Source organism: Rhea pennata, chromosome Z, assembly GCF_028389875.1.
Source record: "Rhea pennata isolate bPtePen1 chromosome Z, bPtePen1.pri, whole genome shotgun sequence".
NCBI classification, from domain to species: Eukaryota; Metazoa; Chordata; class Aves; order Rheiformes; family Rheidae; genus Rhea; species Rhea pennata.
In genome coordinates, this window is record NC_084702.1 from 66690158 (window position 1) to 66716390 (window position 26233).

The 26233-nt window shown below is 40.4% G+C and overlaps 2 protein-coding genes across 2 annotated transcripts in view; both read left to right on the top strand.

Annotated features, from left to right (window-relative positions):
- The window catches only part of RPL37 (ribosomal protein L37), a 334257-nt gene that overhangs the window by 188882 nt on the left and 119142 nt on the right, over positions 1 to 26233 (top strand). The window lies entirely within an intron of this gene.
- The window catches only part of PLCXD3 (phosphatidylinositol specific phospholipase C X domain containing 3), a 75068-nt gene that overhangs the window by 43572 nt on the left and 5263 nt on the right, over positions 1 to 26233 (top strand). The window contains exon 2 of the mRNA XM_062600031.1: positions 2191 to 2899. Within this exon, the coding sequence (XP_062456015.1) occupies positions 2191 to 2899 (709 nt within the window). The remainder of the gene's footprint in view (positions 1 to 2190; positions 2900 to 26233) is intronic.

The window sequence follows — 26233 nt, forward strand, 5'->3', positions numbered from 1 at the left end:
CTGTGAGAATTGTGCTGCTTCTCTTGACTTCATTAGTTTTAAATCGCAGTTGATACTATGCTGCATATTGGCTGTGGTAATCAAGTTTAACTCTCTTCTGCAAATTTAGGTTGCTAGAGGCTGTAGTCCAGGCAAGGAAGGATAAAAGGTCTAATTAATCTTACTACCACCCTAGGCCCACTGCTGCAGTCAGTTAAGAATGTTTACACGTATATTCTTATTCATAAAATCCTAGTGAAATCAAAGAGACTTCAGTGGACGAAGGATTCACGCAGTGAGGGTTTGCAAGATCCATCCCTTGGTAATATCAATAACTATGCCTTGTTTTAAACAAGACTGGATTTACTTTGATTTCTAGATTAGTGCAGGTTACGCTGAGCAGAACATTTAATGTATCTCATTGATTTTCCCTGTAATGCTGCTGAGACACAAGCCACTGCTCTAATCGTTTGTTTTATCATTAAAATCCTGTATGCAGATTTGTTCCCCTGGGATATCACTCTGTAACCAGATACTCCATGATCTATTCAGGCTCTGCAAAGAGTATGGAATCACTTCAACACTTAGCAGTAGAAAGCATCATCAAAGTTGAAAATTTACTAATATTTAGAATATAATGTGATTCAAAGATAGAACTGTGAAAAGCAAGGGTGTACAAAACATAAAATATTTCTCAAATTAAACAAAGCTAAATTCAAACCAAAGTTTAATGTGGTCTGTCGTTACTGTATTTATTGTTAAATAAGAAAATCTTGTAATTGTTGTTTCAGTTCATGGAGTTTGTTCCAGCCAGTTAAAATGGTATCACCATCAGAAATGACTGACTGGTAGGATTTCTTATTTGCCACAAATACTTATTTGCCACAAAAATCATGTGTGGGAAAGCAGTTTTTCAAAAGCACTGCAAAAGCATCAGTGCTAGAAGGCAGGACTTGTGCTATGAACTCATTTGGATGCTCGAAGTTGGATCGCGGAGGGCACAGCGCTGCGGTCCGTCTCAGAAAGGCGAGTCCTGCTGGCCCGGCAGAGCTTTGGCAGCTCTGTGGGCTAGGCAGGCCCAGCGGCAGGACCTCGCTGCAGGGATTTTAAGCAGCTGGGATGTGGGTTATGCAGCCTTGTAGTCAGACAGTCTTGCTGTATAAACCGCCAGATTTACTGCCAGGTTTCACCATGAGGTATTTGGAAAGCTCATGATATACAAGGGTGATAAACATCTCCTAAGTTCAGGTCTTCTGCCAGTAAAGCAAGACAAAGTCCCTTACAGAAGACTTGCAATATGTTTGCAAATGCCCTTAGCTTTATCAGCTGTTTTTACGCAAAAGGTCTAAATGCTGGTCAGAAGTATGATTTTTCATTTTTCATTTTCTTTTTTTTTCTTTTTACCTTGAAACAAAGACAATTTTGCATAGCAAACTGTTCTATATATTTGTGTGTAACTATGTTATGTTGTGAAAAATGGCAACTTCTGTACGTAGGCATGTGAAATAGCATATCCCATTCTTGTCGAGAGCATACATTAGCATTCCTTTATTTTAAGTAGTGGAAATCCATGCTATTCTTGACTGTATCTGTTGTACTTATGTGGTTTCCTCTATGGAATGCAAAGGTTTCCTATGTGCATTTAAAAAAAGAACACAATATTTAGTAACCTGATTGCAAGCCAGATGAGATAAGGCTACATGTTCTTGTCATTTTCCAACATATGTTTTAGCATTTTAACTGGTCATAGAGGACCTGGTATGGCAGGGATGTTGTTCTGCAAACCCCATACAGTGCATGATTTAATGTGCATGGTCAGAGTCTCTCTTTTCCTTTTTTTTTTTTTTTTTTTTTTTTTTTTTTTTTTTTTACCTTTTGTTGGCTCTGGGGACCTTTCCTGTCATGTGACTTTGGTGTTACACTTGGCTTATTTTGAGATTCAGAGCCCACCGACTTTAGTGAGACTATAGGGAAGAGGTAAAGAGAGTGAAGGGATGCCCCAAGCTTTAAAATAGATGCTGCCTCTCATTCAAGTTCTTGTGAGGTGCCAGTGGAATAAATACTGCCAGACAAGCATAGTTTTGTTGAGGAAAAGGTCAAGGGAGGATTCTGTTGGTAAGTGTTTGTGCAGATCGGGGTATTACATTTATTAAGAAAGAATCATTAATAGATGAATACAATATTGATTATTTTCCTTTGTTGTGTTTTTAGGATCTCATGACTCCTTTAGCTTCTACATTGATGAAGCCTCTCCAGTTGGGCCTGAACAGCCAGAAACTGTCCAGAATTTTGTGTCTGTATTTGGGACTGTGGCTAAAAAGCTGATGAGGAAGTGGTTGGCCACACAGACGATGAACTTCACTAGCCAGCTGGGTGCAGGTATACGATATTTTGATCTTAGAATTTCCACCAAACCCAGAGACCCCGACAATGAGCTCTACTTTGCTCATGGTTTATTCAGTGCCAAAGTCAATGAAGGCCTGGAAGAAATCAATGCATTCCTCACTGACCACCCCAAAGAAGTGGTCTTCTTGGACTTCAATCATTTCTATGGGATGCAGAAATATCATCATGAAAAGCTTGTCCAAATGCTCAAAGACACATACGGAAACAAAATGTGTCCTGCTATATTTGCCCACGAAGTAAGCCTCCAGTACCTGTGGGAAAAGGAACACCAAGTGTTGGTGTTTTATCACAGTCCAGTGGCTCTTGAGGTACCATTTCTATGGCCAGGTCAGATGATGCCAGCACCCTGGGCAAACACGACAGATCCAGAAAAACTGATTCAGTTTCTCCAGGCATCAATCACCGAAAGAAGAAAGAAGGGCTCCTTTTTTATATCTCAAGTGGTGCTGACACCAAAGGCTAGTACAGTGGTGAAAGGGGTTGCTAGTGGTCTTAGAGAAACAATCACAGAAAGGTAAGTTTTTGGAAGGTAAGATGTGTTTTGACTGTGCTGAATCTGTATTGGTAACACTGCTTTTCTAATTCCTTTCAAAGAAAATCTAGCAGATGTGTTTTCTTTTTATGTTGAACCATGGATTAGAATGAGAATTTAGGCATAATCCTAAAATATTTAAAGAGAAACACATTGAAGGAGAAGCTTTTGTATCTTGAAAGAAAATCTGGCACTAAAGCCTCATGAGATCTTATTGGATTGGCTTTATTTTTCTTTTCTTTTTCTGAAATTGAGCTTTTTCTTTTGTTTCACATTTGATTTTTTACCATGAGCACAGAACATCTTCCCTCTGGTTTCCCTATTGGATGTCAGCAAATCTATTTAAAGCTCTAGATCTTAAGTTTTGATTTATGCACCAAGTTTCAGGTATTAGGTAAAGCATTATCTGTTTTAGCTCTTCACCAAAGCCCAATAGTGCAGAATCTCCATCCTTAACTGCCTCTACATACCTTTAGGGAGGTATTCTCTGCATACAATCACACACTATATCAAAGGTGTCAGGACACAATTAGCCTCCTAGTGGCATCATACAGATTTCTTGAGGGAAGACTGTCTACAGACTGTTGTAGTGGTTGCATAGGTGAAATACTGTGTTGACAGGCCATTAGTTATTATACTGCAAAAACCGCTGTCCATGCATGACACACATTTTGACTTTGATAAATCACAGCCATTTTTCAGCTTAAATGCATATATCTATGGCTAGGTTCTTGACAACTTTGTGGGAAACCTGATATTTAATGCCAAGGCATAAGAGCTTTTTCTAAACAACAGGAACAACAACAAAAAATGTTGCAAAGTGGAAAATTTCATAATGGGGATCAAAGGCCTGTTAATGTTGTGCTGTCTGGATGAATGTGCCTGTGCCAGGAAGGTCGGCTGGGAACACTGTCTCCTGGTAGATGATGAATGGCACAATGACAGTGACACTACACCCTGCAAAGAAAACATGCCTCGTTTTTGAGAAGTGCTTAACCGTTTTTACAGCTTTCCCAAGTGACTGTAGACTAGAAAAAACAGGGTCAAACTTCACCTGAAATGATAAACCAGCAACACAAAAGGTTTTCTAAGCAGTTGAACGTGAATCAGAAATGCTTGTGCAAATATACTTGTAGCTGTTCATAGATCTTCCTCCTATGGATTTATAGGGGCCATTTGACGGGGAATCTCCCTTACTGGTGGGTCTGAAGAGCACTTCCCTGTACTGAAATTCTACTTTGACTATTGATTTTGCTGTTAAACACTGAGCTTGTTCGGAGAGCTTGTTCTTGTGTCCTTTTCTCTGATAAACATCTTGCTGCATGTTCTTAACAACACGAAGGAGTTGTGAAGAACACACCCTTTTTTCTCTCCTCCCCAGCTCATCATGTGCTTTCTTGGAGCTGTTCAGCTCCAGTAAAAAGTACAAATGGACTCTGGATATATTTGGCTGAGTTCTGAACATCTTGAACTTCTGAACTCTTAGTATCTCTTGTCTACAGCAAATTTTGAGTTTATCACCAACTTACTTGCAATGTCAGTGAATAATAGGGCAGAAATATCTGGCAATATTGTTTCTCCAGATTGTAATGGAGATTTTTGCTTGAGCCTTAAGCTTGTAATCAAATATATTCTAAAAATTTATTTCCTTCTTTGCATAGCACTTAACCATTGCAAAATATATTGACTTTCAAAATTTTCTTCAGAACTGGTATTTTGCCTCCAAAGTGTGGTGTCATTATGAAATCCTGTTACTTACTAAAAAAAAACACGCTGCAGGAGGACACAGGCTTGGAGTATGTGTTGATCTTCAGGGAAACAGAGCTCATTGAGCTTGCTGAGATAACTGCTCTGAAAGTAAACATCAAGTATTCTCCAAAACATTCCTCATGTGATGAGGATCCTATTAAAAATAAACGGATAACCGACTCAAGGATGCAAAGCAATTGCTAGAGTTTACAAAATTATCTCCAGTCTCAAAGCATTAATATTTCAGTAATGTAAAAGTATGTAATCTATACTAAAAGAAACAGTGCTCCAGCTGTACTGTTTGCTGCTGTGAACCATCGAATATTTTTTGTAAAAACAGAATTTTGTCCTTTTTGTAATAAATACATAGCTCAGATTCCATTATTGTGTCCAGGTACAGAAAACGTGCTTTTGTTTGCAGTCACTTTATAGATTTATAAATTTTGTATCATTTTACTGGTAGATACTGGCCAGCAGCTTCACACTGAGAATGTAGTATGTTGGTTTTGTAACTGTAGTGGGACAGATTCCTCCTCCCTCCTTTTTTTGGGGGGGCAGACTCAGTCTTCATTGAATTTTGGAAGATCTGAGTATGGATCATTCCTGAAGATCTGAATGTGGAATGAGGCTGTATTTATCAAATAAGTCTGTTTTTTACCCTAAAATAAGTATTTCATTTAAGAAATAGTTCTTTTTGGCATTTTCAAAGAAAACACTTGGTCTTCTCTCTTTCTTCTACACATATTGGTTATTTGCAGTTAAATTTTGACTTAATTCTGAAACCAGAGTGAAGTTTGGATCCCTTTGGCTCCAGTGAGACATATCAGATTTTGATCTTCGAAGTTTTTATTACTCATGAAATTATTTAAGATTTTAAGAGCAGTGGCCTGCTGAGAGGGGAAAAGACGTTTCCCTCAGTTGCAGCATCCATCAGACCAGGAAGGCTGAAAGCAGCCACGGGGCAGCAGTCCATACTCCTTTCTGCTGCTTTGCGAGCAGCAGCGTGAAGGACGGTGGTGAAATCTCCCTCTGCAGCCCAGGTGGGGTGAGCAACTCCGAGGGCAGCGGGCGCTCGGCGGTGACGCTCATCAGCCCTTCTCAGAAATGAGAAATGATTTTGTTCCTGACTTTGTTCCCCACGCTGTAGTGCTAGATGGGAGGCCTGCAGTAGCCTAGATAAAAGGAGTTTCACGCTCTCCTAAGATTAAATTCAACAGAAGATACATGCCGGGACTGTTTCTTACCGATAATGATTGCTCACTGGCTTTGCTGCTGTTATCACATACGATACTCAGCGGGATAATAATTTGAAAGAAGAAGAAATTATAATGTCATCAAGCCTTCTATCCTGCACAAATGCAAAGGAAAAAAGCCATTTCTTATAAGCTCTTCCTAGCACCACCAAGTCACCGTTACAGAGTTTTGTGCGACAGCTTTTACCTTCCCTGCAGGAATGAGGAGAATTTATTGCATGCTCGTATGTTACATTTCTTGGATTTGATGAAGAACTTTGAGGACCAACAATATGTTTCCAGGCTTAACATTCTGTTTTGCACAGGGTACATGCCAAGAAGTATTCAGTATGTACCAAATGAATTACATTCCCTCTGCTTATTGAATTAACTTCACAGCGAGGCAGCTGCCCTTAGTACCTCTGAAAGATGTGAAAAAGGTTGTGAAACGTTTTTGAGTGTAGAGTGGTTCTTCATACTAATCTATTTTGTTTTCTGATTTTTAGTGGTAACACTAATTTTATCTCTGCCTGGTAAGTGACACCAGAGACAGTCATCATATTCTCTTTGTTGTCTCTGAGGTTGAATAGAATTGCATACAGATCTCCTTTAGAGGACACAGAAATGTTGAAGTACTTCTAAAGCTTTTGAGGAACAGAAAATAAACAGATATCCAGCCCATTGTCAAATTAATCTCTAAGGATAATGTTCCCTGCAGCTCACATGTGACAAAGTCCTTGCCCACCACGCTAAAGCTTCCCCCTTAGCAACCAAAGCAAAAATGAATAAACAAACAAATAAAAATCCTGCACATGAGAAGCTTTGACGTGCAGGTGAAACATGGGCAGTATTAATAAACGGGGTGGTAAGTAGACCAGGGAGGCTGTCTGGAGAAAAGCTGTCTCGGGTGCAGTTACAAACCAAGCAGGGTAGAGATTTAGCTAGCAAATAGGTCGATATTAAGTGAAAAATAATCCCAGAACTTGCAAGAAATGGGATTTTTTGAAGTCACTTACTGGGGGCTCTCCTCCTCCAAGCTGTAGCTCAGCCAGCTTAATTTTTGTGAGTTTATGTGATGCTGGAAGAGTGGGATTTTGTGATGTTTCTAATCCCTAGTTTGTACTGAACTGATGTCATTTTAAAACTATGTGGAAAAACGAACAACAGCAGAAATGTTAACTATATTTTGCTAATTAGGTAGGCATCCTTCCTGCTTGTAGCCTTGTTGTCTGTCTACGTTAGGAGCTACAGGAGAGCAGCTGGTTTAGATGGGCTGGGATTCAGCAGACCGATAGCAGTGCAGATGCTGTGTGAGCCTTTCGCTGCCAGGAGCAGGTGTAAACTCAGTCCCTCACTGATGTGTACCAGCATCCTTGTTCCTTGTTACATTTGACTGTGGTGGCAGCTGTCCTTTTTTCACAGGGTGCAAACTGTTGTTCAATATTTTGGTATATTACTATGGACTTTAAAATTACGATGTGCAATCCAGCCAAATCCATCCTATTTCCATTCTCCCTTCAATTATCCCCCCCCTTTTTTTTTCCAGTCCATCCAGACAAGAGGCAATCACTATATTTTTGCACAAATGAGCACAGGGAGACCTTGACTTTGCTTGGATCATGGATGTTCAGTCTGATTTTACTGGCAGACGTTTTAGTGGCATTTCATCATCAGAGAGCATCTGTGTGGACAAGGTTTTCAGCATGGCGTTCCCCTGGGAAGTGGGAGCCTGGAATAGCATTAAAATACCACAAAATACAAGAGAACAGGATTTTTAATAACTTTGTCAGGGAGAAGTATGTATCTAAATGCATGCTAACAGCCTGTGGGATGTAGTCTACAAGAAAAGTTGAATTGGCGATCGCCAGTTCTGTCTTTTCCTGTATGTGGCGTTCTCATAGCTTATATCACGTTAGGCACTAAAACACCTATTTGCAACTTACCGTATATGTTATCTGGCTACTCATAATTTTGTGCAATCCCAATACTCTCTGAGCAGCACTGAGTTTGTGTATACAGAAAGCAGTAAGTATTTTTTGTTGTGAAAAGTAAATTTTCATTCCCACAGCCCTGCTGCTGTATGCTGTCACTAACATCTACTTGTCTCAAAGATGCCATGCTAAGTCCATGCAGCTGCTGTAGTGAAATTGCAAGTTGGGTTTTCTTTGATCGTTCTGACATTACTTAGATTACTGTGGAACTACTACAGCCAACAGATGCCAACGCATGCTGACCCCGGGGAAAATGTATTTGTCATTTCAGGTTCTGGGACTGCCTACCTGCTTTGTGCTTTCTGTGGAGATAACAGTGCCTTTATGGCTTAGTCTTTCTCCTTTTCATTTGTAAGATACAAGACAAGCACTGAGATTTGCACAAACAAGCCTTTCCAGCTTTATTTGCGAGGTGGCTTTCAAGCTGACAGCGGCATTCTGTAACACAAAGACATTTAATACTAAATCAGACAAATACAAACTTAGCAGATATGACAACATCTAAGCTGGTGTTGTATTAGCGCATGCATACCTCAAGCTATTGCATTCAGGATGACTTAAGTAACTAGATCTGTAGGAGCATCCCTGTCAGCTTCAAAGAACTAGGTAATTCTGGCTAACTAACGTTTAGTCACTACATGTTTAGATGTTTGCATTTTTAATTGCCTCTATCTGCACTATGCTCCTTGAGTGGTAAGATGTGGATGGAAAGTTGTCAAAAACTTCCTGTCAGCTGTTAAAAACCTTTACACATGCTGTGTCCTTCCAGGTGGATATGGGCAACTCACAGCTTCCTCCAAGGCCTTGAAAGTATCTGGAAGTATAATCTGGAGAGAGCACATCTATGTTTTTTCTGGAGCAGACATTTGCATATCTCCAACTTCTGTCCTCTCCTTGGGTGGTAGGCTGGAAATATGGGAGTGAATGTTGAATGAGTAGGCTGTAGGGCATCCAGGGGGTCACAAGGCGAGGAACCAGCCTTCTGAGGTAGAAAGGTTGAGGATATAGTAAAAGTGTGGCTCAGCTATGAAAATCCTCTCCCAGGACCTTGCTCTGGAGAACTGTCACTTCCGGTTACGTGTCCTGTTGTGATAAGGAAGAAAGGAGAGATGGGGCTAATAGTCTGAAAGGCAAGTCAAGAGAGTAGGGCATGAACGTCTGACAGTAGCAGTGGGTGAGAGAAGGCACTGGCATGTATCATAAAACATCTGAATCATCTTTGAGGTTAGGAGGGGAGAGGAAGAGTTAAATGGCTTTCTCATCAGAAAACAGCTATAATTGAGGAAGATGAGCCTGCCATCTGTGAAGCAGGTTGATAGACTGATCTAAGTCTTCTTGAAGGTCACACAAGCCTGAAACTAATTTTATGAAATGCTTCCTGATGCTTAGGAGTAGCTTGCGTGTTCTGGATGAGCAGTTAAGCATGCAGGATATACCCAGTATCGTATTGGGGTGTAATATACAGAGGAAGCACTATGGGATCCTGGCAACCTATTGCCACATTTGTACAAAAGAAGGAGCTGGAACAGGTGGAGAGGTAAAGCACTTGGTAAATGGAGAAGGCAGCCAGGCAGAAGGTCTTGGTGAGGTACCACATTTTATATGAGGCAGAACTTGCATTAAGCTAGAAAGATGCTTGTTTGCCATAGTGCCTTCTATTGAAAAAGAGCTGATGATGTTTTCCTCTTAGGAATTCATTAACATCTGTGGGGAGCTTTGAAATTCTTTCTTGTGGAGCCACAATCATTGTGAAAGAAGATACTGTTTTGATACAATATCAAGTGTGTTTTTATTTCTTTTGTTCTGAAAGTCTAGAAATATTTAAACTCATTTTATTGAACTTTTCTCCACAACTTTACTCATAAGCAAAAGCTTCATTATTCCATTTTCTGCCAGGAATGTTTTTTTTTGTAGCTAAGATATAAGCTTCGTGTAATGAGAGATTACAATAAGATTGTGTCTATCATTGTAATTATAGCATTACACATACTGTCCTGTGTGCTGTTGCTTCAACAGAGCACAAGCTATTATGGTAAAATATCGTTCAGTATTTCTCTCAGATACTAAGAAAAATAATAAAAGACATGTCTTTAAGACACTGCATGATCATTTGGTGGGATTTGACCTTGGGCAAGATTTTAATATTGAAGCTGTTGATCTGAGATTTTTTGTAACTAAGCAACTGCTATCTAGAATGTATTGTATCATAAAATTGTATTAAGATGTGAAGCAGACCGAGTGGTGATAGTCAGGTAGGAGTCATGGTGATAGGCAGGCACTTCCCTACTGAAAATTTGTTTTCTGAGCTAGGGCGTGAAGGAGGAACCTTATCATCATTCATATAATGGTGGGGTAGCAAAACCTGCTTAGCTTTGTGTTACAAGTAGTGTGGTGGCTCTTTCGGTTACTACTTGTTCTTATGCCAGCAGGCACTGTTGTGTAGAAGATCAAGAACTGAACCAGATCTTGGGTGACATGGCTCCTTAAATTTGCTGCTGGCCTGTGATGGGGAACAGCTACAGACCTTTGTTCCCTTCCTACTTGGATTTATATACTATAAAGTCAAGGACTGTCGTACTATGAAGTTTGGGTCTCCTGTTCCAGTGAGACCTATTCGGATTAGAGCTCCTAGTCAATGCTGTGATACAAATAATTCGTACAGGTAATACTGCTCTGTGATACTTGATTAACCAGTAAGTGAACATTTTTAGCCAGTTCATTCACTGTCTTGTTTCCCAAGTTTTAAGTGGATATTGCAGTGAAAGTAGCTTCCCTGTGAGCAGGATTTTTCTCAAGAGTTATTTCATTAGTTTGCATTGCTTTTGCTGCTTACCACAAGTTCCTGAGAGGAAGTGAGAAGAGGGCAATGCCTTTATTCCCTGCTCTTGGTTCAAGAGGGTATTTTGAAAAGTTGATGGCTGGACACAAGGATGGAGGCAGAGAACTTTCACAATCAGTGCTTTAGTGCTCAAAAGCAAGATACAGAGCAGGCAACTGAGCCTGTAGGGAGCGTGTCTGTCCAGCTGCTGGGCAGGTGCTGGCTGGCCAAAGTGGTGACCCTCTGCACTCAGTCTGCCCCATATGTGGAGCAGGCAGGCCCTGCCCCGCTGAGAACTTGGCTTCTCACACTTCCTGGATACCGTGGGGTGTATGGAGCCTGTTGCTATAACTGAACCATTAGTTGTTCAAAGCCTGTTATCACAGTTACTGTTTCAGAAGAAGAATCCGCTTCTCTTCAGGACCACTATTATTTCATCCTTTCCATAGCTTCCTATCTCCATTGCTCTTTTCTCCACTCACCACCTTCTTCCTTTGTTTTCATTTCTTCCTTTTAACTGTTGCAAGTAGTCAGTCCAGCAAGTTTGATTTCTGCTTCTGCTGCATGCACTATGATGATAAGGGTTCGGACCAAATAATGAATTCTAAAACTAGAGTATTACCACAGGTGTTTAAAGCTGAGGTGTTTTGCTACTGAAGAGTAAGAGAAAGAGTATTTCATTTCCAGAGATGCTGTTTCAGGCTGCCGTCAGGTACTAGGTAGACAGTCCTGAAGATCACTGTTGGAAGGTATCAATGTGAACATGTGTTATTTAAGACTGGTACTTATTCTCTGAAGAGTATGAACATATGGTATTCTCTGGGCATCAGAGATGAGAGACATGAGTCTCTGGGCCCAGTTTCATCCATCTGTTAAACATCCTAGAAGCTAAAGAACAGAAATTAGCTGATAAGATTGTTGTGAAGACACTTGAAGTGCCATGAAAACCACCCTCTGCTCCTTGTTAAACACCATACATGATAAACTCTTTGAGCCTGTTGCTAACATCAAATCAGAAAACATTTGGTCAGTAATGGTCTAGCTCACCTCATGCATTTGCTGCTGGTTCCTTCTCCTCCTGATACAGTATTTCAATGCTACTGCTGTCTGGCTACCCTACAGCAGGAAAGATGGATGTCCAACTGAGCAGTTACCCCTTGGTAAGAAGCTTTCTTCTTTGTGCTCTGCAGTTTGAGGGCCATTTGTGGAATTAGTATATTGCATGAGCAACATCTGGATTTTTTTCATCCAGGCTGTTTCTCATGAGAGCTATTGGTAGTCTGTTTCTTGGAAAAATATTTTTCAGCTTGTGCAATAAATCTGGAAATGCACTGCATGAACTCTGACCCAAAGGCTCTGTTGCTCTCAATAACCTTCTCTGCAGGGCTTCTGCCCTGCTGGCAGCCAGCGCTGGCCATACCACTGGTCAGCTCAGAGACCAGCTCTTCTCAAGGTAGGTCCATTCTTAGGTACAACAGTGGCTAGCTAGGAGATGATTGCTTACTTTTTTAAAGCAAGGGGTGTTTGTGTGCACATTTGTGTTTTTCTCTGATCCTATCCTTGTCGACTCTTGTCATCTTTTAAATCATGTATCTGCTGATGCACAAGGTATCACTGTGTTGGGTCACACTGAGAAAGGCCGTAGTGGACTGTGCCATCTAGCTGATCCCCATTTGAAGTGGTTCTGGGTTGATGGGTGCAAGGTCTCCTGGCTGTTCGCTGGCCTCTCATGGGAGACGGCTGCTCAGATGAGGCCAACCAGCCACCCCAGCAGGAAGGATCTGCAGAAGGAAATAGGCTGCCATGGCTATATTGCACTTGTGTGAGGCAGCCTATGTCTCACAAGAGGAGCATGAGCCACCTGAGTGACTCTCACACCCATTGAGTGGCTGATGTGACAGGTCTGTTTTTCCTTGTGCTGATGGCCCTGAGTGATCTAGCACAACTCAGCATCACTTTGAAAGAGGAGGTAATGACCTCTTTGCTGTGGCATCTCTTCACCAAGTATTTTTCCTGGCTTTACGCCAGCAAGATTTTAGTTCATTGTTGTTATGTCCTCTGTGATCCCTTGTTACATTTTTACAATCTATAAAATGCATTTTTTAGTCTACTGTTTCCCTGATGGTCTATGATGTGGTTTGTTTCATTTGTGGGATAGCAACCCTAGTTCATCAGTGTGGGGATGTCACTAAATAAAATATGAGATCATTTCAGAAGTTACCATTACTGGAAATGTGAGACTTCATACAATGTCTGAATATTTTTCGTGCTGAATAGTGCTTGTGAATTTCAGAAACAGTAAGAACTCTCCAAATCATTATTTGCACTTGAAAAATCTTGGCCATTTTTATTTTTAAAGCTGATTTGAGATCACATCAGTGGTATATTTGTTAATATTTTATTTCCTTCTTTAAGATTTTGGTCTATGGTTGTTAATTTTGTTAGATGTGGCAGCAAGTGCATGTCCGTGCAATTTGGTTCAACAAAGCAATTACAAAATCATTTGTTCTTTTTCCCACGTGCAATTTCTTATTGGAAACTGCAGATTTCTTAAAGTCTACGCTTTTCTCAGGAGTTCGTCTTTTAATATTTTTCCTCTGGAGAGAAGTTTACTTTAACAGTATTGTTTATGTCAAAACATTTCAACTTTATATTTTTTGTAATTCTATCTTTTCTTCAGATTTCTATGCAGTGTTAAGTGCAATATTTAATGCTGTTTCTATGTTCAAAGAATTTCATTTTTTATTCAGAAATATATTCTGAACTTTATTTAATGGGAAATGCCAACATTTTGTATTTGCTTTCTAGTCTGAAACAAAACCAAATTTTGAAATGCTGGAGTTTCTTGCAGAAGAGCAGTTCTGGTTCCTGACTAGATCTATATAATACCATGACAAAAGTCTAGCACTAAAGTGTCCAGCTTTTATTGGCCCATGGACATCATTGTTGATCAAGTGATAGTCTGCAGACACTATTGAACTTTTCTCTCTTTCAAAATCTCCATTTTAGTATGGCTTATGGCTATAGGAAATTAGAGTCTTGCCCATCACCTATAGGGTGAATACCACTGGTCAAGCAAAATAGCAGTGTTATTAACAGTAATAATTCATCTGCTGTGCAAGGTAGTAAGCCCTACAGAGGGAGAGAGTTCTTCAGGGAAAGGCTTCCATCTAAGTAATATACAGTGGCGTGTTTCCAGGACCTTTTACAAGAAAAAATAAATCAGAGACTGGGTTTTTGGGGGGATGAGGAGGGGAGGAGGAGGGTTTGTACAAAAGTTCAACCTCATTTGTGTGGCTGAGACCGAAATGGCCTGAATGCCCTGTTTAAAATTTAAAATGACTGGAAACCTAGCCAGACAACGTAACGGTAGATGTAATCTAGAGTCAGTAATTTGAGATATGCTGTATAGAAGAGTCTATAGTGGATATGAGTTAACTTTACCAGAGATCTGATTTTTGCTCTCAGACATGTTATGTTGATCCTATCATCATCTAGACACTACAGAATTGTTGGTTGTGGTTGAATTAAAGAAAAGTTGACTGTAAGCATTTGATTACAAAATCTGCCAGTAATGAATCTTTAAAAGCATGGCTCAAAGGTCCACAAAAATATCTACCAGAGTGACATAAGCCATTTTCAGTCCTTTCAGTGGATTCCATAGCACAATGCAGTAGATAACTGATAGCACCATTACCTTAATAGCACCTTGTGAAGTTGCTAAAATAACTGTATTAATCCTGTTTATCTTCATATTAACTTCTCTTTAGTTTATTCAGTGTGGAGCTTGAAAGTTAGTTTTTCATGCAATAGGTAAGAAAATCTGTGTATAAATATTTTTTATCAACCAACCTTTAATATGAAGAATAAAATTTAACTTTATTAGTAAGCTTCCTTTGCTGAAGGATCTATTTCCAGCTTTACCAAAACTTTTAGAGAATGACCTCTACATGACTGGATAAATTCCTACTCCCTCAAGGCCAGAAGCCTGGAAAGATGTGTGAAAGAGCCATATTGCAGCCTGAGCTACCAATGTTTGAATTGTCAGAATTCCTCTTGGAGTTGTCTTTGGGACTCCAGAGATTGGTAGAATAGATGTTTTATAAAAACTGTAAGAAATGAATATATTCAACCAGAGGAGAGTGATTTGTATGATCTCCATCCCCAAATTCCTAAAGCACTAGCACATGCATAACATGTCTTTTAAAGCATGAAATGCTATGAAAACAGCTGTGAATCTGGTTTAGAGTGGAGAATAGTACATGTGACACCGGCATGTAAAAAGGGCAGAGGGATGGTCTGAGCCCCAAAAGCTGTCAGGAGAAGACAAGATGTAGGAGTAGAGCATAATTGGAAGGAAGCAATAATTAACGATACAGAGATTAATGGAAAAGAAGATAAATGTTGATGAGGTTTTGCCGGAGGTCGATTGTGTCAAGTTATCTTGATTTGTTTTTATAAGTAATTTTATGAAAATTTTACAGGAAGATTAGTCTTATCTAGATTTCAGTAATGTAGCTGGTAAAGTGTTAAATAGGAAATTACCAGCCAAAATGGAACTTGGGAATTGGCAGTGGAGTTGAGAAGGATTGAAAATAACCAGATTGAAAAGAAAGTAGCAGTAGCAATCTTTTAAAAAACTGCTCTTGTCAGTAGTAGGAGAGGTGAGATCTCACCAGCAGGAGAAGCCAGTCAAGAAAGATGGTAGGGTATCACCAGTGGCTGGCTGAAGCTGAACCCTCAGTGGAACATATTTGGGAAAAAGACAGGTATCGTCTCGATATGTACCAAGGCATTTCCAGCATGCACAAAGAAGTTCTGTTAGCATTGCCCAGGGTGCTGGGAGGATATCTTTTTGGATAGCTTGTACAATTCTGATCATCCTTGTTCCAGAAAGCTGATGAAAATTGGAACTGATGTGGAAAAGGACTACTAGGATAATCAGGGAATGAATTACTGAAGTCATCAGGAGAGCTTGTGTTGTTTATCCTAGCACAGTGACGCCTGAGAGGCTACACAATTACTGTCTACAAATATCACAAGGGAATAAATACCGAGGAGGGAAAAGAACAGTTTAGGCTAAAGGCCAGTGTTCTCACAAGAGCAAGAGTTATAAACTGACTGAATAAATGTAGGTGGAGGTGAGAGTAGAGCTTGCTGTCATCAGAGCAGTGAAATTTTAAAACAATCTTACATTTGGAAAAGCAGGAGCAAGAAAGCTGGTTGCTTTGAAGATGAGATTTATCAGCTTTTGAAAGAGATCAAATTAATCAGCAGATTCCTCCCCAGCCTGTGTTTCTAGGGAAGAGTGGCTGGCTGCTAACCTGCCTTTCAAAAGGCAGCTGCACACTTTCCTTGCTGTACACCTTGCTTTCTCACTGGAGATGGAGGTACCAGACAGTAAGGCACAACTTTCATCTTTCTTGCTGGCCTAGGAGCAGCCTGTGCTCCTCAGACGCGTTAGAAGCCATCTCCTGGTTATTAGGAAAAGGCACACTTGCAGTTTTCATTCACAGTTTAGGTGGCTGCTGGAAAGACAGAGCCAGACATGTCTCTCTTGGTGGGACAAATCTCTTCTGACCATCAGGGCTGCCATGGTGGGAAGATAGCCTGATGTGTGTGAGTGTACCCGGAACCCAGCTGTACCCAGAACAAACATTTCTCATCGTGTAAGAGCAATGGCTATTCTCTGACATTTCCTGCATACTGGCTTTGGCATAATTATTGCACTGTTTACTGTATGAAAGCCTCGGGATGGTTAATATTGACTGTGAGGAAAACAAGCAGAAGGGATGGAGAATAACTGAGGGTAAGCTACTCCTGGTGAATTCTTCGCAGTGGTTTGCAGTAATGCCCAGGACTCTCTTTAGGAGGATTCTGCCTCTGGGTTCCAGCTGATGAACAAAGCTAGTTTTGCTGTGTGAGGCCAGAGCCAGAAGCTAGAAAATTTAAAAGGATAATAAGCAGCTAAATCTCCATCTGTTGTTTTATTAAGCACTTATTGCAGAGAAACTATTCTGTGGTTGAAGAATCTAGAGCTGCCCAGCCTGTGGTCCAGGGTGCTGGGGTGGTGCTGGGCTGCCCTTTCCTCTGGCTTCTTGTCCTCCTGCTATTCAACCTCAACCTGCTGGGCTGAGGTTGCCCATATCATTTACCAGTGTTCCCAGAAGAAGAATTGCTGTTGCTGATCCTAGTCAGATATATGCCAGAGAGCTGTGGAATAGTGTTAATGGATCTGAGTGAGCAAGCATGGCTGTGAGAGCCTGTAACCAAGACCCAGCCAAGAGACTGGTGGTCAGTTCTTTGATTTGCTTGTTGTGTATATAAGGTTTTTAAACATGGTCTAGAAAAACACCTTAGGTGGCAATGTCAGCAATGGTAATAAGGGTCTTCAGTGCTGATCATCTATTTGATGCTGAACTTGCAAGTTAACTGATAAAAACAAACCTTAGATATAAAGGCTTGGTGGAGAGTAAGGTAGAGGAAGTTCAGTCCACACCAGAAGGTGGTTCCTAATGCAATCAAAGGAAACAACAGCAGAAAGTAGAAGGACGATATCTTAGATGAAGAGGAATGTATAAACGGGAGGAATTTTGATGATAAACAGAAATTTGCTGGAAAAACAGTTTTGTGAGCAGCACTGATACTATTTGTGAAACAAACATGATGAGTAATTATATTTTAGGCAAATATGTAGGAAAACATTCATCTTGGTATTTTCTAACTTAATGTTTTAGAAATATTGCAGCATTTTGACGATTTCAAAATAATGTTATTTTAAAATGACACCTCATTTAAAACAATTTAAAGAGAAAAGTCAGAAAAGAATATTTAATTGACTAAGTTGAACAATGACTAGACATTTAGTTTTTTTAATTAACTGAAAAACTGTATATGTTCCTGCATCATTTTGGCCACCGTTATCTCACTGCCTCATATTTTTTTGTTCATGGCATTGTTCAAATCAAAGCTATAGTTATTCTGAATTTCTATTACTTGAATGTGCAGCCCAAAGTTCTTATTTTATTCTCTTTCTTATTGCTGTCCAGATAACAGAAATGACTATTTCCCTATACCTTCTTTTTAAATACAATGATTTTTTTTATAGTTTTCCATTCCAATCTTGCTAGGTGGATTGCTTCATCATGATCTACTTACTGATGTTCCACAACTGAAACATATTTCCACATTCTCTAAAAAATCCAAATGCATTAACTTCTGGAAATGTTGCAAGACCTGTCTCTTTACCGTGACTTTCTCTGGAAAGACAGCTGAGTTGGAAGGGGTTGAGTCTGGTTATTTTCCTTGCTGAGGGGTGGGTTTTTCAACTCTAAACTCAATGTGAATTCTTCCGTAGTATGTATGTCTCTGTTCAGAGTATTGCAGAATTACTGAGCAAGGTACTGTGATAAACAGCTGTATGCAGTTTTGTGTACTTGGACTGGTTGTCTGCTCTCTGCCACTGCAGACTGTAACTATAACTGCACTTGATGGAATGAAAAATTAAAACCACTTAGAGTAGTTTTATCTGAAAGGAAATGAAAATTGCTTTGCTTTGTATTCAAGCAAAGGATTCAAATATAGGTGAGATTTAGTTTAATTTTGAAGCATCAACAGGAAGAAAACATTAATTTTGCACACTACCCTACTAGACTGAAAAAACCCATATTTCATCTATTTTAATTAAGCCATTTGGATTTATTGTAGTATCTATTTCAGCGGAAACTGTGCAACCATGTGTGAAATTCTGTTACCGGTCATATGGTGGAGTGGTACTGCTGGCAGCCAGAAGTTTCTAAAGTAACTCCGCCTTCCACCTAGCTGTTCTGCCTTCCCTGGTAATAGCACATACCTTTTGTTCTTCTTTCCAGGTACTAAGAAGAAGTTTTTCAGAATCTCTTTGCTAATTGAGCTGTGTTCTAAGATTCTAGGCAGGGCTAAATATTGGTAAAAATCCCCTCGTCTTCTGCAGTGAACCCTAGTTTAATGTTCTCCACATTCAATTTCAGTAATATCCTTCATCCATAACCTTTTTTGAATTCATTGTCATTTGAATTCATTAATATCTCTCTTCTTTCTTGCAACACTCAAATTGTGCATGCTCCAGAATTTGAGTTATGTAATGAGGGGCAAAGACTGTCTTGCCAGCAGTGGGCAGAACGGTGAACTGGGAGTAACTGGGCAGCTCAGCACCTGGATCTCCAGAAGAGCTCCTCAGCGAGCGAGCTCTTGGAAAGGTCCCGGGCAGTACATGGGGCAGCCCTGGGAGGAAACAAAGCCCTTGCCCAAGTCTGCAGGGGAAAACCTCGACTCCTTTTACTGCATAGCTGAAAAGAGTAGTCTAGTATAGGCTATAACTTCATTGCAGATTAAACTCAGCAGTAAATCCCTTTTCTTAAATTCTTAAATTCTCACCCTAAGAAGTTGTATTCTCACACGTGGTCTGTGCTCCTGCGTGTGTCACTAGGCTTTCAGAAAGCATCTGCTGCAGTTCATCATGCCCTTGCGGATCGAGGCCATCTGTTATCCATCTCCTGGGCACACGGCAAGAAAACAGTGGAGCCTGTTGAGCACACCAGCTGTTTAATGTGGATCCCTACTGCATATCACACAGGCCTCTCGCTCTATCAAACTTTGAACCCCAGCTGGTATCATCATCCCAGCTAGCTAGCCCCAATTTTATATCAGTAACAAATTTTGCTGAAAGGTTTGGGTGTGTGGATGCGGAGAGCAGGCTAACAGGAAATAAAACACCACCTGATGGTGGCTCATGTCAACTTGAGGAGCAGAAGTCTTGAGTAAGGAGATAAGACTGGTGCGACAGCAGGTCCTGGGGTCCTTTCCCTTGCACAGTGCTGTAGGGCCAGTTATGTCTGGTGCACACGGAGCCATGGTGGGGTATCTGCATTACGTGTCTTCATTTAGGTCCTTCTTGTCATCAAAATTGCAGAATTCACTGCTGAGCTTGTTAGGTAGATGGCCAAAACTATTCTAAGTTATCCTTTTATTTCACAGTAAAATCAGTGCTCTTTGTATATATGTGAGCTTATATGTACACATGCTTGCTTCTCTCATTTCAGAAAGAATTAAGGCATTTGTATTTCTAATTCCTTGTTTCCTTGAATGTGAATATTGAGTGCAGCTGTGCCAACTCTAATATGTTTTTATACTGTTCTGTGGAGTTACCTGTTACGTTAAAGCTTAAAGAAGTGCTCTGAAGCCAAAATGACATCTAATTGTATTTCCTCTATTTTTGTTATAATATTTAAGATATCAAATGATTAGTAAGAACACTATAGCCAAAATAAAAAATTAAAAATTTGGGTAAAAATGAAAAAAAATAAGAATAAATAGTTTTGAGGCTTTTGTTTTTTTCTTGATTTTATTTTTTTTTCTATTTGTATTTCATCTTTCCTGGCTTGTTTCCAGAACTTCAGTGGTTTTTTTTTCCTTTCTAAGAATATGAGACTCTTACATAATGTAATTCCAAGAAGTGAGGCTTCAATAAAACTACCATCTATCATGAGACCCATAAGAAAATGTGTAAGTTAGCACCAGATGACATCTTGGAAAATTGTTGAGAAAACTTTTGAGCTTAGTACGAAATGCAGTCACTCTGCTTCCTCACTATCTCACCTGCTGGCAAGGGGAGGAGGGAGGAATTATTTTTTTATTCTGTCAGAGTGGGGCTGGACATCTAGAAGGTTGGGCTTTTCAAGAAAGCAGTTTCTGAAGCACATGCTTGTTTTTAAGTAAGATATTTCTTTAATATGAAGATTTTTAAAAGAAAAAGATTTTCTTCAGTCATGCAAGTGCCGTGTCAGATCATCTTCCTGAGGTCAGTGTCAGCCCGTGATCATTCGATGCAATTTGCACATCTTTTACTGTCATGCTCCTGCGCTGGTGTCTCACTTCCAGTTTCATCCTGAGTAGTAATGTCAGGCACCTCCGCCGTACCCCTGAGCCCTCTACCCTGGTTTCTTAGGACACCGGCGGATTCTGATTCTGGAATTATTTGATTTATTTTTATTATTTTTGTCCCACCTGTCTGATTAACCGTGGTGTTTTTATTCTTGTTCTCAATTTTCCACTAGTCTACCGCAGAAATTGCAAAGCTGTACTGGTGTATTGCTGTCTGTTAGCAGAAGGGGGACCATTTATGCTCCGTGTTTTGGAGAGGAAGAAAATGATGTATCATACGCAAAGCTCCTTACAAGCAGGAAGACGATTGCTGCCTGCAGCTCTGCCCCCTCACTCGGCTCTCCGAAGCCAAGAGAGGTGGAGCTGGGGCCGCATCAAGGTGGCAGCTGGGGGCTGGCTTGGGGCATGCAGATAACACCCCTTTCGGGACACGCTCGCAGCATGCTGTGAGCAGCTGGAGTTGTCAGAAAGCAAGGCAGTATGAGCGCTGAGCCTGCTCTCTGTCTGGGCTTTTACCCCATTAGTGTTCAAAATAGCATTAATACAGCACAGACCGACTGAAGCCTTCTCCCTTCGGAAGGTGGGTGAGGAACTGTTGTGTTTCACTCCTTTAAAAAGTATGATAAAGACAAGTAAAGTGGTGGCAGAATTTTTAATGTATATAGTCATGTGTTAACAGTACAGGTGGCTTTATCATAATTTGCATGGTTACCTGGTAGCCACAGGTGGTAAGAATTTATTCCCCCTCTACTGATGAAGATGCACTTTACTCTTTCAGGTTTTTTTGGAAGACATATAGCTGTTCAGAGCCTTCTGCCTCAAAAGTCATTTGCCTTTAGTTCGTGCAGGATGGCTGCTGCCACTAAGTACAGCTTTCTGAGCTGCAGGCCTGGGCAAGAGCTTTGGGCTGAAAAAATGGTGTGTCAAAAAAAGCAGCTCAGTGGGAAGTAAGCATGTGGGGAAAGGGGGTTTGCCGTTGCTGACACGAGGGGTCTGCTTTTCCGTGCTGTGTTTACTCTGCAAGAGACAATAATGGAGTGATCCCCAATTCTTAACAGTGCAAATGAGGTTTGTCAGAGCTTTATTTCTTGCAATTGGAAAGAGTGGGAAGGGGCATTTAATTAGGTAGCATTGCTAGGGTTATATATTTGTGGAGCTTAGAGTCAGCTGGCAAGACTTCTGGTTAGCTGCATCAGTTCTGTAGGTGGGAGCCACAGTAACACAGAAATGCTTGCCTCACGCAAACACGAGAGAATTCCCTGTAACAACAGGAGTGTTTAGCTCTACGCAAAGGGAACCGTGTAACTCAAAACCAAAAAAAAAAAAAAAAAGGATATTCACTTGGCCAAAAAATTGTTTGATAACTCACACTAGGACATGAGAGAGAGCATAGGGACTGAAAAGTAATGTCAGTGAAAGATTTGGGGATATGAAGCAGGAAGAATGTTCAATGAAACGTTAAACACATATGACATAGCAGACCGCACCTTGTGGTGACCTGTAACACCTTGTTTGAATGGTTTCGGTATAGTGAATTGGGTGTAATGAGTCAAATAGATCACAACTTTTTTTTAAATAGAAGATAAGGGTGGAAAAAAAAGCCCATAACCATAGCTATTCCCTTTGTTGCTGACAGAGGTTTTCTTATGTAAAACAAAGGTTTTCTTCATTTAACAGGCAGTGTAACAAGTTCCTTTTCTTGTTTCTGTAATCCATTCACAGCATCACAGAACAGTTGAGTTGAGGGACCTCTGGAGATCATCTAGTCCAACCCCTGCTCAAGCAGGGTCACCTAGAGCACATTGCAGAGGATTGCGTCCAGGCGGGTTTTGAATATCTCCAGAGAAGGAGACTCCACAACCTCTCTGGGCAACCTGTGCCAGGGCTCTGTCACTCATTGCTATTTCTGTGAAATTCTTAGCATTTCTTTAGTACTTCTCTTTGGAGGCGGGTTCAGAACAACTGTCTCGAGCATGTAAATGATACCATGGGCAGACACGTGAGCAAATGAGTATCCCACCCTCTCTCTGTTTCAGCTGTGAAATGCTGAAAAGAATGACATCTGATCAATTTAAAATCTCTCAGTTGAAAAGTTAATTAGAAAGTAATTACAATCTTCTGTCTCTGTTTTTCCTAACTTAAGGCTTACATCACCCTTGTGGTAGGAGATGACTTTTTCTCAAGGGATCTCCACAGAGATAATAAGTTAGAAGAACGATTAACGAGTTTGTCCGGCTTGGCCTGCTGGGTCACTAAAAAAGCCATGCTTAGGAAACAGACGTCGTCCTGGCAGTCAGTAGTTTTCCTGTTCACGCAGGGTCTGTTGGGGTTTGCTCATAGCAGCGTAAGTGCATGTATTACAAGGCCTGCTTCAGTCACAGCATAAAAGCTAAAAGCCCAAATTTGTGTAGTAGCAGTACCAGCTTCCATAGCTCTGGGCTTTCCCGGTTCAATTCCCCACTATGTCGACCAAGAGGGTAGCCGAAATACTAGTGTTGTCTCATTAGTGAGTTCTGTTATAGTTGATTCTATGATTCTGTAATGATTCTGTGATTCTATAATACAGGGTCTCCTTTAGCAGCTATCTGGATTTCTAATACTATTAGTTAATGCTGTAGGTGCAATGGCTCAAAAACAGAATCAGGAATAAATATAGGACGGTGAACATTAATCCCTAACCTTCTGTACTATCCATTTGCTGCTATTAAATATCTCATTACTTTTTTGTAAAAGCATAGAGGTCCAGGTTCAATAAATTCAGCTGAAATGTTCTTTGAAGATAGGGCAGAAAAGAGTGCTTTCAAGCTCCTTTCTGCCTCTTTTTTAAAATGAAATCCAGAAAGCCAACAACAGCTCGATAGAAAGGCAAAGACATCTTGTGCCTTGTGACTCTGCAGAGTACAGCGCTATGATCAATTACGCTAAAATATTCATCTGGCCCCAGAATTGTAGTCTGTGTCATTTGATGTGTTTCCAAACTTTATACAGCAAAGAGAGATAATGGAATTAGAGATTGGCTTTTCAGAAGAATAAATTCAGAGATTTTAGATGTTAATATAGGTAATACTTGCACAATGACGACTCATGGGTAGTGAAACATGTCTGTGCAGGATCCTGAAAAATGCATTCCCACCAGTGTCCCTTTGGGGCTAACTATGAATAATAAAATTAACTAATTTCACCCAGCATTGCCCAAACTCTGTGGTTCTAGTCAGTCTGGCCTTTTTAGTGCCAAGTTTATGACTACACTATTGCTGCCTAGAGAGGATCTGAGTGATAAGGAAGTTATTTAAGGACTTTCTTCCGAGCTTTTCTGCGCCTGGGTCATGTAAATCTCTGTTCTTCAGATCATTTGCTCCCTGTCTGTGCCAATTCAACAATTTGTTAGGTCCTATTGTAAATCAAATCTGTTCAATGAACTGGGGCTATCGGGAACAGAGGAAGAATAAAAAGATTGATTTGCTTCCTTTAATCCAGAACATTTCCATGTGCTACTGCTTTTTATCTTGACTCTACTGGTATATTAGCCCAACTAAGAGGACAGTAAATGGTGATACGAGGACAGAAAGAAATGGCTGGCTTGTTAAAAAAAAAAAAAAAAAAAAAAAGGAAACTTTTAATCTAGTGTTGCCACGAAAGAAAAATGTGGCAGAATGATATACTGTGGGATGGTATCTAAGCTTCACGTTTTGCAGGAAAACTTGTTTACTAGCTGATAGTAAATTTTTAGTGGCAGCAGGGTGAGGACTTGGTAAACACTCTTGAATAGCATTAATGCCACTAATTCTAGTGCCATCTATTTTGGGGTACTCCAATTGAAACTAAGGAGAAGCGATAAAGATATTTATGAAGGAAGTTCTGAATACACAGAGGAAAATTATGAAATGTCTATCACTGGAGGTTTGTAAGAGCTGACTAAATTGAACATTTGCCAGGAAGAGTTTGTACAGTCGATCTTTGTATAGTTGATCCTGCCTCGGGATGGGCTGGATGTGAATGACTTGTCAAGGTTCTTTGCAGTAGTGATATTTGTGATGCAGCAGCACATGACACCCGCTGCTCCCACTGGAGTGATGAATTCTCAGCAACCTTGAAAAGCCAAAGTCAGCATGTGCTGAATTATGGATCCAGAATTAATCAGAATTCTTGCAAATGCAGGTAAAATTAGATGGGCAGAAAAAGGTTGTAGGGATTCAAATTTGGGAGCTCCCAAGAGACTGCACTGCTGCTCGCATGAGCACATCCTCCTGCAAAGCAGTGCTGTTCTTCCTGAGTGATATCACTTCTTTGAGGAAGGCTGGAGGAGGGAGAGGAGCGTGCTTGACTGGGGAGGGTTACTGGAGTGCCACATGTCACGCTTGCCCAGAACAACTGGGCCAACTTCAGTTTTCTCTGGCGCTGCTGGTAATGTGCATGCAATGCTAGACTGCTTTGCACTCTGTAAATGAGACTAATTTCCCTTTCTGGAGTAGATTGTAGTGCTTCCATATGCTCGGAAGGAAAAGCTCTTGTCTGCCATTTAGAGATCAAACTTTCATTAAACAGTGAACAGTTCTTTTGTTTTGTATTTACAACATTGCTTTTCCTCCTCCTCCTCCTCCCTTGAAAGCTCTGCAGAGAGGAATGGCTGTTTTGCCATGAGAGGTCCTATCTTAGCAAGCTGCTGCTGTTAATGTTCTGTCACGTTGTCAGGCTTTGATGACTCAGACATTAAAAAAAAACTCATTCTGAACTAAAATAGCCTAAGAACAAATTTTTAAAGCAAATTTTAATGCAATTAGTTAGGTCATATTTTCTTTCTGAAAGCTCAGAATGGAAGTTCTCAGTTTTGCTCCAACAACTGAAGCTAATTGAATGTATTATTTTTAGTTTTTAAAACAAAATTCAATAGCATGAGAGTCCACTTAAGATCTTTGATAGATTAAAAAAAAAGATAGAGATCTGAAATATCCAGTAGCTTTGAAAAGGGCTGTACATGTCTCCTAGTTTAGGACAGTGTTTCTTTTCATTCTGAAACAGATCAGAAAATGGTTACTGAAAGAAGTGCAAAGCTGAAAAAAAATCTGCACACATTTCTGTTCATACAAACAGAACAGGGAAAATAGAGGTAATAAAGTAACTGTCAAGGCTGAGCCTAGATTTTTCTTGGTTGTAAATAAAAATCGCTGTGGCAACACTATGAGAAAGTACATGGCTCTTCAACAACAACAAAAAATGCTGAAAATGGTGATGGTGCGCATGTTTACGCCGCATGATGCAAGTCATCTTGATACCTAAGCCATGTCCAAATGACTGATATGTCTGACTGGCCTTAGTGATGGGCCAGTTAGAGATAAAAGCTTTGGTCTCAGAGGAAATATTGCGACATTAAATATCTCTGCACAACACCACATTGTCCAGCGCAGATATGTCCTTACTCTCAAGTACCCCAATCTCCCTGTTTTGCATACACTTCTCAGCTTGTCTAAGTGCTTCTGGACAACACTGCTGAGTGGTGTCAGGGATGGAGACGACTCTGCCCTGTGGAGCTGAGAAGCTGTGGAGATGAGTTGGTGCCTGTCTCGCCCAGCCCTTCCTTATCTAGCCTGTTTGCGTCGCTTTTGTT